The 11,836-nt window shown below is 46.9% G+C and overlaps 1 protein-coding gene across 1 annotated transcript; it reads left to right on the top strand.

The window, feature by feature from the left end:
• Positions 1–4,293: 4,293 nt before the first annotated feature.
• On the top strand, positions 4,294–7,290 carry LOC133389732 (anionic trypsin-like; the record flags this gene model as incomplete). Its single annotated transcript, XM_061637757.1, has 3 exons — positions 4,294–4,450; positions 4,841–4,980; positions 7,139–7,290. Coding segments are annotated over 3 exons (447 nt in total), but the record flags the coding sequence as incomplete, so codon positions are not given.
• Between the last annotated feature and the right edge of the window lie 4,546 nt (positions 7,291–11,836).

Genomic DNA, 11,836 nt, shown 5'->3' on the forward strand with positions numbered 1-11,836 from the left:
AGAAAAAAATTTGGTAAAATACTTTCAAGATATTCACAGAACCTGACTTATTGCACCTTACAATGCATCTCCGCCCCTTTTTTGGAGCCACATTGACAACCAGGACACATTAGTGCCAGAAGAGGATTTTAAAACATGGTTGGAGAAGTAATTGATTGTCTAAAGCAGAGGCAAAAAATCATAAAACAGAGGCGAGGTGATAAACGAGCGAGTGGAGTCGGCATAGAGTTGAGTTTTATACATTGTATTAGTGTTAAGTTAGTCAGGTAAATTTCTATGTATTAGTTAGGGATATTAATGTAAGAGTGGCGATATTGTAACATGTTTTCAAGTGCGCGATGTAACTAGTAGTATGAATATTTTTAATAAAAAATCTTACCTAAATATATATATATCTTACCTAACCCAAACCCGAACCCTAACTCTAAAAAGACTGTATAGGAAAGCTCAAAGTGGAAAAGAGAACAATTACTAAAAAAGGGCAATTAGCACAAAACTGACTTCTTTATATGCAACAATGTGAATAATGCTTTATTTATTTATTTTGTTGTGTGTTATGTATTGTTTTATACTGTTCCAATATTTGTATGGCAAAGAAGAAATAAAAAAAAATTAAAGGAAAGGAAAGAAGCAAGAGAAAAAGAGTCAGATGTAACACAATCAGTTGAACTAAATGTAGGAGAAAACCAATCAGAAGGCAAAAAAGAAATTGGAATGGAAACAGAAGTTATTACTGTTAATAATGAAAATGAGAAAGAGGAGGGTATAGTAGGGAGTATAGAAGATAGAGATAACAGAGATTATTTTTCTTTACCTAACCCACCTCCAACAGGTCCCTTCTTACCTTCCCAACAAAGCTGGGCTGCACCTCAGGAAACTGAGGGGTAGAAGTGAACACAGATCAAGAGGCAAGAATCTCCACAAAAAAATACAAGAAATGGATAGTTATAGTTTTGGATAAAGATGTAACTAAAGTTATGGTGAGTGAGACAAAAAGTATGGTGGTTCAAATACTGTTATTAAAAGTTAGTGTTATGGGCCTTTCCACTGTTCTGGATGGGGTCTGGGTGTGAAATTGTTAATAAATGTGCAATATTTAAATAGTTTCAGGTTTAAAATATTTATTTATTTCTATCCCTTCCTCCCAAAGGAGCCCATCCACTATGTTTGAAATCCATTTTATTTATAAAGGGATCACTCCAGCCCATTCCATTCTGTCCTGTCTTCCAGTCCAGAGAAAGTCTGTGCAAAGGGCTTCTTCTAGGAGGAAGGGCAGGATGGATGGGAGGATGGATTGGTCTCTAGCCTCGATGCAGCTGTGAAAACCTCCTTCACTGAGTCTGAATCTAGCACACCCTGAAAGCTTGAGAAACTGGCAGCCCAATCCTCCTTCAGCTAAGAGAGGGACAACCTTCTCACCTTCAGAAATGCTACTAAAAATAGCCTAACTCTGTGAGGACAAGAGTCAATGCAAAAGCTGTGCAAATATACTGCCTTCTCTTCCCACCCCCTGTGAGATTAGCCAACTTCCAGATGCACACAGGGCTCCACATTCTCAGTAGAGACATCTAGAAGGAAGAGAACATGCTCTGGCTGGATTGCAGCTTACTGCTGGCTCTTGCAGGTACAGCTGCCCCCACCCCCGCCCCACCCCTGGACAGTTATCCACCCAATAGTCATGAACTGCTGGTGGGGATGAACAGGGCTAGAGTACAGAAGATGGGAGGCAAATCCTAGGCTGTCAACCCAGAACTAAGCTATGAAGTCTGCATTCAAAGAGATTTGTACTGGGGGCAGCCAGCAGAGTATGGAAAGGAGGAGGAGGAGGAGGAGGGCCAGGGAATTAAGCCAGGAAAATGGGTTTTTCAAAAGGAAAAGGACATACAGGTTTGTAGCCAACATCAGTCATACTCATGACTAATCAGTTGACTGATTGATATCACTAAGCATGCCTAATTTAAGTCCATTGATTTCAATGGGATTACTCTGAGTCTGACAGTTGAATGCAACCAAAAAACCCATTCTACCCTAGTATAAGTAGATCTCTGTGCAGCCTCTTCCTACAGATAGGCAAAATCACCCAGTTCCACTTCATAAAAATTAATCAGCCCCAGACTTTCCCTAGGAGCTTCTAGCAAATATCTGCTATCCATCATGGAATCCATTTTGGAATTATGTGCATATGAAAATGACATGTCATTCATTAGAATCTTCAAGAGTACTCATTACCGTGGGCTGATTATAAACATCTTGCCTTGTACTTTAGCAGTACATATAACTACATGTAGAACTCCAGGTTCTTTGTCTTCTGCAAAAGTTCATCAGAAATGGAGACCAACAATTCAAATGGATTCACGATTCTGAGTCAATGAATTATGCCTATGTAGGGAGAGGAAGGAAGTGGCAAACAGGTTGTGGTGGGAAACGGATGCTCCAGCAGCCCAAGAGTTAAGCCTTTGTTTACTAGCAGGAAGAAGAGGGGGGACTGCATACAAAGCACCTCGCTGGCAGATACAATGGAATAAAATGTGTTTATTTATTTATTAATTATTTGATTTGTATCCCGCCCTTCCTCCCAGCAGGAGCCCAGGGCAGCAAACAAAAATGCTAAAAACACTTTAAAACATCATAAAAACAGATCCTAAAATACATTAAAAACAAACAAACAAAAAAGCTTTAGAAACATCTATTAAAAAGGGTTAAAGCATATATATATATATTAAAAAGCATTTCTAACACAGACACAGACTGGGATGGGTCTCAACTTAAAAGGCTAAAAAGGCTTGTTTAAAGAGGAAAGTCTTCAAAAGGCACCGAAAAGATAACAGAGATGGGGTTGCCTGAGCCCATTGGGCAGCATTGCATTTTAGCATGTTTCTAATTATGGCAAAACTCTTATTATGTCTTGAGCTGCTGCAGCTGTTGAAGAACTAGTTGGCTGTACCAACTGCCCAAGAGAGTCTGTGCCATGGCAGGCCTCCCTCCAGTCGGGGCACCACATCTGCAGTGGGGCCCTCATCAGCCAGGAATGGGTGTTGGCTGCCGCTCAATGCTGCAGGAGGTGGGTATAACCCTGGTTCCCATCCTTTGCACACTATCTGTCCCCAAGGCAGGCTGACGGGGGAGCGGGGGGGGGGAGGTAGCATGCCAAAAGCCAGCTTTCCTTTCATGTTGTTCAGCAAGACTTGGCTGTTCTGTCCTCATTTGAACAAGTACATAGGAATCCAAACTTTGCTAAGCTTATGTCTTTGGCTGCCTGCTTGCAAAAATCCTTGAGGGTGAATGTGATGTTCCTGTAGGTTAAGCATCTGTAAATATGGTAAGTGCGGGTCTATTAGGTGATGTATGGTAATTGACTGAGAGAGAAAGGGGGAGTACATGGGTGAGAAGCTGAAGTATGCTGGATGATGATTGGCTGAGTGGCTGGCTGGCTGAAGGTATAAATGGAGGTTTGTGAGTGATGAGGGGGAGAGAAGTTGTTGAGTGGGTTGGAGTGAGGTCGTTTGGTGAGGGTTGGTTGGCAGAGTTCGGAGGGAAGTTTGGATTGTATTTGGCTGATATTGAAAGAGTATATATATGAACAGAAACATAAAGAATGACCATATATGAAACCATACGCTTGTGAAACATTCCTAAAGTAACCTTGTTATTTCCTGTTGTTAGTAAATAAATACTTACTTGGTTTACCAAAGGCCTGATCTTTGGCTGGGGGAATATACAGACCAGAAGGGAGGGCAAGGTAATTACCAAGGCTGAACAGAAGCAGTATCTAATGGTGGCAGCCGTGAAGGGAGATATTGTAACAAGTCAAGTATCCAGAGCAACCCAGAGTTTTATGCTTTATATATAAAGATACCAGGGGGTTGGGAACAGCATAGGCACAAAGTAACAAGCTATAGAGAGACTTAGGCAAAGTCTCTGGGAGTATTGGTTACAGGAAGTGACTGGTGGTGTTGCCTAGCAGTGGGATCTAGTGAGATCTGTGCTAGAGCGGAGTGAGAAACCATATAAAGGACGCTCCTGACTGGTGGTGTCCCTGGTGGTGCCTAGTGAAAGGCAGTAGCCACAAGCAGGTGGGAACCTGACAGGGAGAACCAGGGAAGGACGTCACAGTGAACAAGCAATTTTTCAACCCAAGCAGAGGCATAAAAGTGCCAGGGAGAAAGCTGTTGACCCACCTGCTCTCCTTCCAGCAGCCCAGACCAGCTGGAGGTTTGGCTTGGTACATGTTTCCATGAGACTTCTCCTAACACGACGCAACAGGTCATTGCTGCTGCCAAGGTGATCCCCCACAAGCAGTTCAACAGCTACACCCTGGACTTTGACATCATGCTTATCAAACTTGCAGACCCAGCTGTTCTGAATGAGCTTGTACAGCCAATCGGTTTGCCCAGCCAATGCACCACAGCAGAAACACAGTGTCTTGCTTCAGAATGGAGCAGCAGCAACTGTGAGTACAGGGAGGGGATGGGGGTGATGACTTATCAGGACCAATGAAGACTGTGATGGATTGGGGCAGGGGGCTGCTGGCAGATGTCCCTCTTCATGACAGCAGGGAATTCTGGCCAGGGTGGACAAGCTGCTGAAGTTCCTTGGTGCTGCATGGGATAAATGACACCGTGCAAAGACGAGAAAGGGCAGCCTCACAGGCAGTTTACTGCCAAAGGGTGGGGAGGAGGTATCAATAATTCTTTGCACAATGGCAGATTCATGGCAGGTGGCAGTGCCTCTCCTGAAGCAGCCATAGGCAGAAGGGGAGAACAGGCCTGAGAACCTCAGTCTCCCCTCCTGACTTGCCCCAGGCTACTGCCAAGGATCAACCTGTATTTTGGGCTTGCAGCTGACGGAACAGGCGGCCTTCTGCAATGCACCGACCTTCCCACCACATCTGATGCCATGTGCAGCAATGCCTATCCAGGACAGTTCACCGACAGAATGCTCTGTGCTGGGCAGCTGGGCAGCAGCCAAGATACCTGCAAGGTGAGGCCTTTCTCTTATCGCTGGCAAGACCAGTGCTAGGCTGGTACCACCAGCGATGTGTACGGACAAGGCAGTGGCTTCTTCCTAGCTGGTGCTGGCAGGTGTCTCTGTAGGGATACTACTGCTACAAACATCTTGGATTGTGGCAGCAGCAGCAGCTGCTGCCACCAGAATGCTTAACACACAAAAAGGGCAACCATCTCTTGCCAGCCATTCAGACAAACATTATAAAAACAGTCTGGGCATATTGGCAATGACATGGATAAAGTCCAGAGTTGCACTGAAGATCAGCATCTCCCTTTCAAAATGTAGTGCATGGGGACTGATCTATTCCATAGCGTTTGGACTTTACAAGGTGCCACAGAATGCCATCTTGCCTGACATGTACATGAAACAGCTCAGTGAGGCTATCCAGTGATCTGCTCTTGGATGCCATCAGTATGCAGACATTGACTTGTATGCACACTAAAACCACTGGATTGCAGTTTGAGGGGTGCTGTTGGACCTGACAGCAACAACTGCCTTACCAACTTCACCTGGTGACCAGCAACAAATCAGGCCTAGACTCAGGTATTCATCCCCTAGTCACCTCCAAAAATGGGATTCCTGTAATTCTTCCTGAAATCACACTGGAAACTTCCAGAATGCAGCTTCCAGGGTTTGGGCTCCAGCCATTTCATTATTTAAATACATTTGGCTGTGCCCTTCCCCAACCTGGCATCAGTTTTCCCTCCCATTTTCCCTCCTCCCTCTACTTTGCTGTTGTTTCCCCCTTAAGCTGGAGGCAGGTGCTAGATCTGGAGTTCGCAGGAGGGAGTTGCTGGTTGAGGTGTGCACACACAGCCCACTTTCTCTCTCATAAACCATTTTTTTGGGGGGGAGGGGGGTTGTGTGTGCATTTGCAAAACCTGTTTGACCAGGGGCAAAAGCAGGACAAAAGAAATGCATGCCTATATTGCAAGAAGCAACATCTCTCTCAGAACACTTTCAATCACTTGTCTTCAACCGCTTAGAAATTCTGAGTGTGAAGTGGCATATAAATAAATATTGCCATGATGGCTCTGTTCTACTTCCACTGTCGGAGGCAGCATGACTCTGTATACCAGTTGCTGCGAATCACAAGTGGGAAGAGTGCTGTTGCACTCAGGTCCTGCTGGTGGGCTTCCTGTTGGAACATCTGGTTGGGCCATCCAGCCTGATCCAGCTGCTGCAGGGCTCTTCTTACATTGTTATACTTGAAAAACTGCTCTGAGAAGGGTGGAGACGGCTTTGTGATTGACACATGGGCAAGCTTTTCCTTGAGTTCAGTCTGGACTTCGGTAAGATTATATATGTGGCCAAAACACTGAGTTCAATAGCAGGGTGTAATGCTGCGCATCTACACACACTACAGATGAATGTTTTCCTCCAAACTGGAGCAGTCTCCAACCCTAATCACTCTCAGACATGTGCTGAACACTGAGATTATACATCCTGGATTGAACAGGAACAGACAAGAAACCCTGCTGGATCAGACAAAGGCGGGTCCATTTAGCCCAGCATTCTGTTTCCAGTCAGAGCCCCCTTTGGGAACCCCACCCCCACCCAGCAGGGAATGAAGGCAGCAGCCTTGCCCCTAATTGCTCCCAGTCTCTGATGTCCCATAAAGTTTGTTCATCTCCTTTTGAATAACAACCTTGAGGAAGTGCCCTGAACGTCACATCTGCCAGTAGAATCACTCTGTAGTCATCCATGGCTTGCCAAGCTGCTCTTTTCACTTCAAATTCCCTTACTAAGTGAGATGCAAGGTGATTACTGGCCAAGCATGGCTAATACAATCAAGCATTGAACTAAATCACAATAAACAATTAACTGTACAATAACAAGCCTGGATCAAAGTTAAATGGCATTTATGTCACTCCTGCATTCCCAAGTGGAACACAGAGGCTGTTAGGGGCCCTACAATGAAGGAAGGGAAATTATTTAATTGCAAGAGCCAAACCATTGAGGCCATCCAGAAAGTGCTTTAGGCAGGTGGCAAAGCCCCATGCAGCTCAACCCCTCCTGTTGCAGGTCACACTCCAGGGCCTGAGTGTTCAAACAACAGCTAGAAACACATTGCCATTGCTTGATCTTGGCCTTAGGGAAGCCCCAAGGCTGACTGCTGCTTATATCTTAGGGAGATGTGGGCAGCCCATTGGTGTGTGAAGGAGCCCTCCAAGGACTGCTATCCTGGAACAACAGCTGCCATGAAGAGAACCGGCTTGGGCTCTACACAAAGGTCTGCATCTTTGGAGACTGGATCGACTACACAATTGCCAACAACTAAAGAGCAATAAAGCCAGATTGAGCTCTGACCTGGTATCTTGCTGCTCTGAGAGAGGTCCTGTGGTGTGGTGCCACCAACAATGCACAGATCTAAGCAGGCCAGGCTTCTATTGGAGAGAAGGACCCTTGAAAGTCTGCTCCCCAATCCGTCCTCTCTAGCCACATCATGAAGGCAGAAGGAGCAGGGCTGAGGCAAGGGAGGCGCAGAATCTAATGCTTTGCTCCCTCCTTGTTCATGTTCCTGCACACCTCCTGGAGTGGCCCAATTTCAAATTATGGCAGATATTTACTCCATGGGGCAGTTTTGAAAGTATCCCAGCCTTCATTGGCAGAACAGTCAAAGCTTCAGGCTTCCATAAAAGAATCTTGCTCACCAGTACTTACACCTGCAACAGGCTCTGAGTATGCTTGTTTATTATTGTCTCTGGGTACCCACCGGAGACAATAGCACCAGAAAACTGACCCTCAAATGGAGGCGAGCTCCTGGTCCCCCTCACCCCTTGGCCAACTGCCCTCACACATGCCTCTGTGATTTTGCTGCTTCTGCCAAAAAGGCACCTTCTCATACATGCAGGACTCTGCACCTTCTCTTCAGTCCTGTGCTCTTTATCATAACCCGCTGCTCACTCTGCTCAAGTAGACCATGCAACGTTCCATTGTCTGAGCAAAATCCAGACCTCCAGCGCACCCACCTCCTTCTCACAAGCATCCCAATTCTGCTCTCTCACCACTGCCAAGCACAGAGGTGCCAACTGAGAGCTCCTGCAAATGACAAGTTTCATTTACTGCATTTATATGCCATTTTCCCACACTGAACTGTGCCCAAAGTGGCTTGCAATACATGCCAACTTATTATCAAAATACACAGCATCACAACTGGCTGCTGCCGCTGAGAGATGGCTACTGTTCCCTCGGGCATAATGTTGTTGCTGCAGCAGCAGCAGCTGTGATGTTCCAGGGAGATTTCAGAGGTTCCTCCTGACAAAGGAGAGGAAGTGTGCAGTGGTGGGCAGAGGACATTAGGGAGCTACAGACTATGTGCTAGTCACTGAGGTCGGAGCCAAAAGGCTCAGGGCTGTCCTTGCATTCACTAGGCTTAGGCACACCCAACGCTGCCGACAGCCACACTGCTAAGGGCAGAGCTTACCATGCCAGGAACAAAACTTTTTGCGCACTCCCTAACCCAGACCCTCTCCCCCTTGGATGGAAGCCTTTTCCCCAGTATAGACAGGACAAGCTCTAGCAACCAGGAAACAACCATCAGACAAATCTGCTTGACTGCTGATTGTATAAGAGAAAAAAACTGCCACTAAACTATTAGCCCACCAACTATCTGCCACGCTTTCAATCTCCTAGTTATGACCCTGAACCTTGGGAAAGGTTTGCTGAGCTAAGCTCAACAAACTACAAGTTTATTTATTGTCGGCATTTCTGCTTCAAAACAGCTTTCCTAGACTTACAAAATCAAACCCCAAAACACAATAAAACATCAGCATGTATTTAAAGCAAAAAAACCCCTCCAAAAACAACAGTCTACTTATTAAAACAGCATAAATCATCAGCTGAGATGTAAACAAATTAAAGTGTCTGGGAGAATCAAAAGGTCTTTGCCCCGGCTCTGAAATAACATTCTAGGACATGCCAGCCAAGTCTCCTTGGCTAGGGCATCCCAGGTCCCTGTCCTAGATCACTGAGCAGAGTCGGAGTCCTCTCTTCTGCCATTATCTGACACAGGGAAGATCTCTACCCCTCTGATTCATCTCGTCAGCTTGGATTATGGTTGCTTGAGGCATAATGGAAGCAAAGATCAAGGATTTGGTATGGAAGCCCCTCTTGCTGCTTAATAAATTGGGCAGCCTCAGAAATCTTCAAGAACAACTCCTACTGACACTATACTTGCAGGTGACACACTCAGCAATGAGAACAAAAATGGGGGGAAGGCTCAGCAAAGCAACAGGAGGAAAGGACTGAGATCTATTCATAGCCCAGTTGCCAGAAAGAGAACAGGGCCCACCCAGCGCAGAACAAAGCTGGCAATTAGGATGGTCACACCCTGCAGCTGCCTGTGCTTTTGTGGCTTTCTTAACTGCAAGAAACTGCAGCTATTATTAGCAGGTGCAGCTGAAAGGAAAAAGCACAGCCTAGCCGAATTCTCCTTTCTCCAGAGGTGCACACCATCCCACCACATTTGGTAATCTAGCAAGACCCTGGGAGTCAGTATTCACACCCAGCCACACCCAGCCCTGCTCCCTCTCCACAAGCTAGAGGGAGCCCCAGCTGATGAAGCGTCAAGGCCCCAGCTGACAAAGCATCAAGGCAAGTTAAGCAGCAGAGCGAAAAGAGGGTAAGTAGCTCCCATTTATTCCATTATTTAATTGAAGGAAAACAGCGCAGAGCAATAAGTAATAAGGGCAACCCAAGGTCACCCTGAGCTAGGAGCCAAATCCTGAAAGAACCTATATCTTAGGAGACAGATCCTAGGAGAAGGAAGCCTATAGAAAGCTAGTTTTCCACACCACCCTAGCAGGAAAGCTTCAGGGGACACTGTAAACAAGGCTAAATTCCAGTCGGAGAGAAGGGGGAAAAGGAAACTCCACCGATACATACAGGGAGAGAGTCAGCTCAGTCCTTCCTAAAAAGGGCAGCTTTAGCCTTCCTGAAACACAACCACAAGCTCTGTTTCCCTAGGTTAAAGAAAGGTCAGGCTGTTCTAGGTGGGAAAACAACAAACAAAAAGGACTTGCCTGGAAGTCGCAGCCCCTTGATTAGATTAAAAGCAGCCAAAAGCTTAAACAGCCCCGCCCCTCGCTCAGGAAGGAAGCCTGCCTTCCTGCCTTCAAAGGAAGGAAGCCTGAGATAATCCTAAAGAGATAAGCCCCAGCTGATAGTTGAGCATCAGCCTCAAGTAACACATCATTGGCTGGCAGCAGTAGCTGGGAGGAACCAGCCACACATATAAAGTCAGAGCACCCTAGCGAGGGAGCCTGCTCCACGAGCTAGAGGGAGCCCCAGCTGACGAAGCATCAAGGCCCCAGCTGACAAAGCAGCAGGGCGAGTTAGGCAGCAGGGCGAGGAGGCCAGGGCCCCCCACTCTGCCCGTCCGTTCCGTAACCTCAACTAAACCGCAGTCTCCAACCCATTGACGTAATAAACCTTAAACAAAACTATGCAGGTAAGAAGCCAGCAGGGGTGTGGGGGCTTTCCAGTGTTTTGCATCGCCTGCAGCATGTACGACTATCTGCCTGTTGGACAGAAGTCGTGGGTGTGCTCTCGGTGCAATGAGCTCCTGGCTCTCCGGGAACGACTTCATTTCCTTGAGGCCAAGGTGGCGGACCTGGAAAAGCTGAGAGAGGCAGAGAGGTGTGTGGAGGAGGCCTTCAGGGATGTTATAGCTGTGTCCCACTCCAACGATGATAGCTCTCCTGCTATCATGGAGAACGATGGTCTCGGGGAAGGAGAGCATCCAGCTGAGGAAGAGGGAAACGATCCCTTAGAAGGGACCCATTCCTTGGGGGATGAGCAGCTATCCTCTCATGCCGAGGATATATCTCCAGGGGGTGAAGGGATCCTTGTAGTGGGTGATTCGATCATTAGGAACATAGACAGTGGGGTGTGTGATGGGCGTGTAGACCGCAAGGTGTTTTGCCTGCCTGGTGTGAAGGTTGCGGATATCGCCCGTCGTTTAGATAGTTTGGTAGACAGTGCTGGGAAGGAGTCAGTGGTCGTGGTGCACGTTGGCACCAACGACATGGGGAAATGCAGCCGTGAGGTCCTGGAAGCAAAATTTAGGTTGCTAGGTAGGATGCTGAAAGCCAGGACCTCCAAGGTGGCTTTCTCTGAAATGCTACCAGTTCCACGCGCAGGACCAGCCAGACAGGACCAGCTTTGCAGTCTCAATGCGTGGATGAGACGATGGTGTCGGGTGGAAGGGTTTCCATTTGTTAGGCACTGGGGAACATTTTGGGACAAGCCGGGCCTGTACAAAAGGGACGGGCTGCACTTGAACCAGAATGGAACCAGACTGCTGGCACTTAAAATTAAAAAGGTAGCAGAGCAGCTTTTAAACTGACTGAGGGGGGAAACCCGACAGGAGCTGAGGAAGGTCCGGTCCGGAATAAACCTCCCCCCTGGGATAAAAACCAAAGAAATGATGAAATTTTAAAAGGGGTAGGCCTAGAAGTAGGCATTGTGAGAGCAGGGGCACAGGATATAAATTCAGAAGAGCAAAATTACCACAGGCCAAACCACAAGTGCCAAAGACACTTGAAGAGAGACACTGCTTACAAGTGCCTGTACGCTAATGCTAGGAGCCTCCGAACCAAGATGGGAGAACTGGAGCGCTTGGTCTTAGAGGAGAGCATTGATATAGTGAGCATAACAGAGACCTGGTGGAATGGAGAAAACCAGTGGGATACGGTTATCCCTGGATATAAACTATATCGGAAGGACAGGGAAGGACGTATTGGTGGCGGAGTCGCTCTATACGTGAAAGAAGGCATTGAATCCAGCAAGCTCGAAACCCCAAAAGAGGCAGACTCCTCCACAGAAT

This window comes from Rhineura floridana, chromosome 7 (assembly GCF_030035675.1).
Source record: "Rhineura floridana isolate rRhiFlo1 chromosome 7, rRhiFlo1.hap2, whole genome shotgun sequence".
NCBI lineage: Eukaryota > Metazoa > Chordata > Lepidosauria > Squamata > Rhineuridae > Rhineura > Rhineura floridana.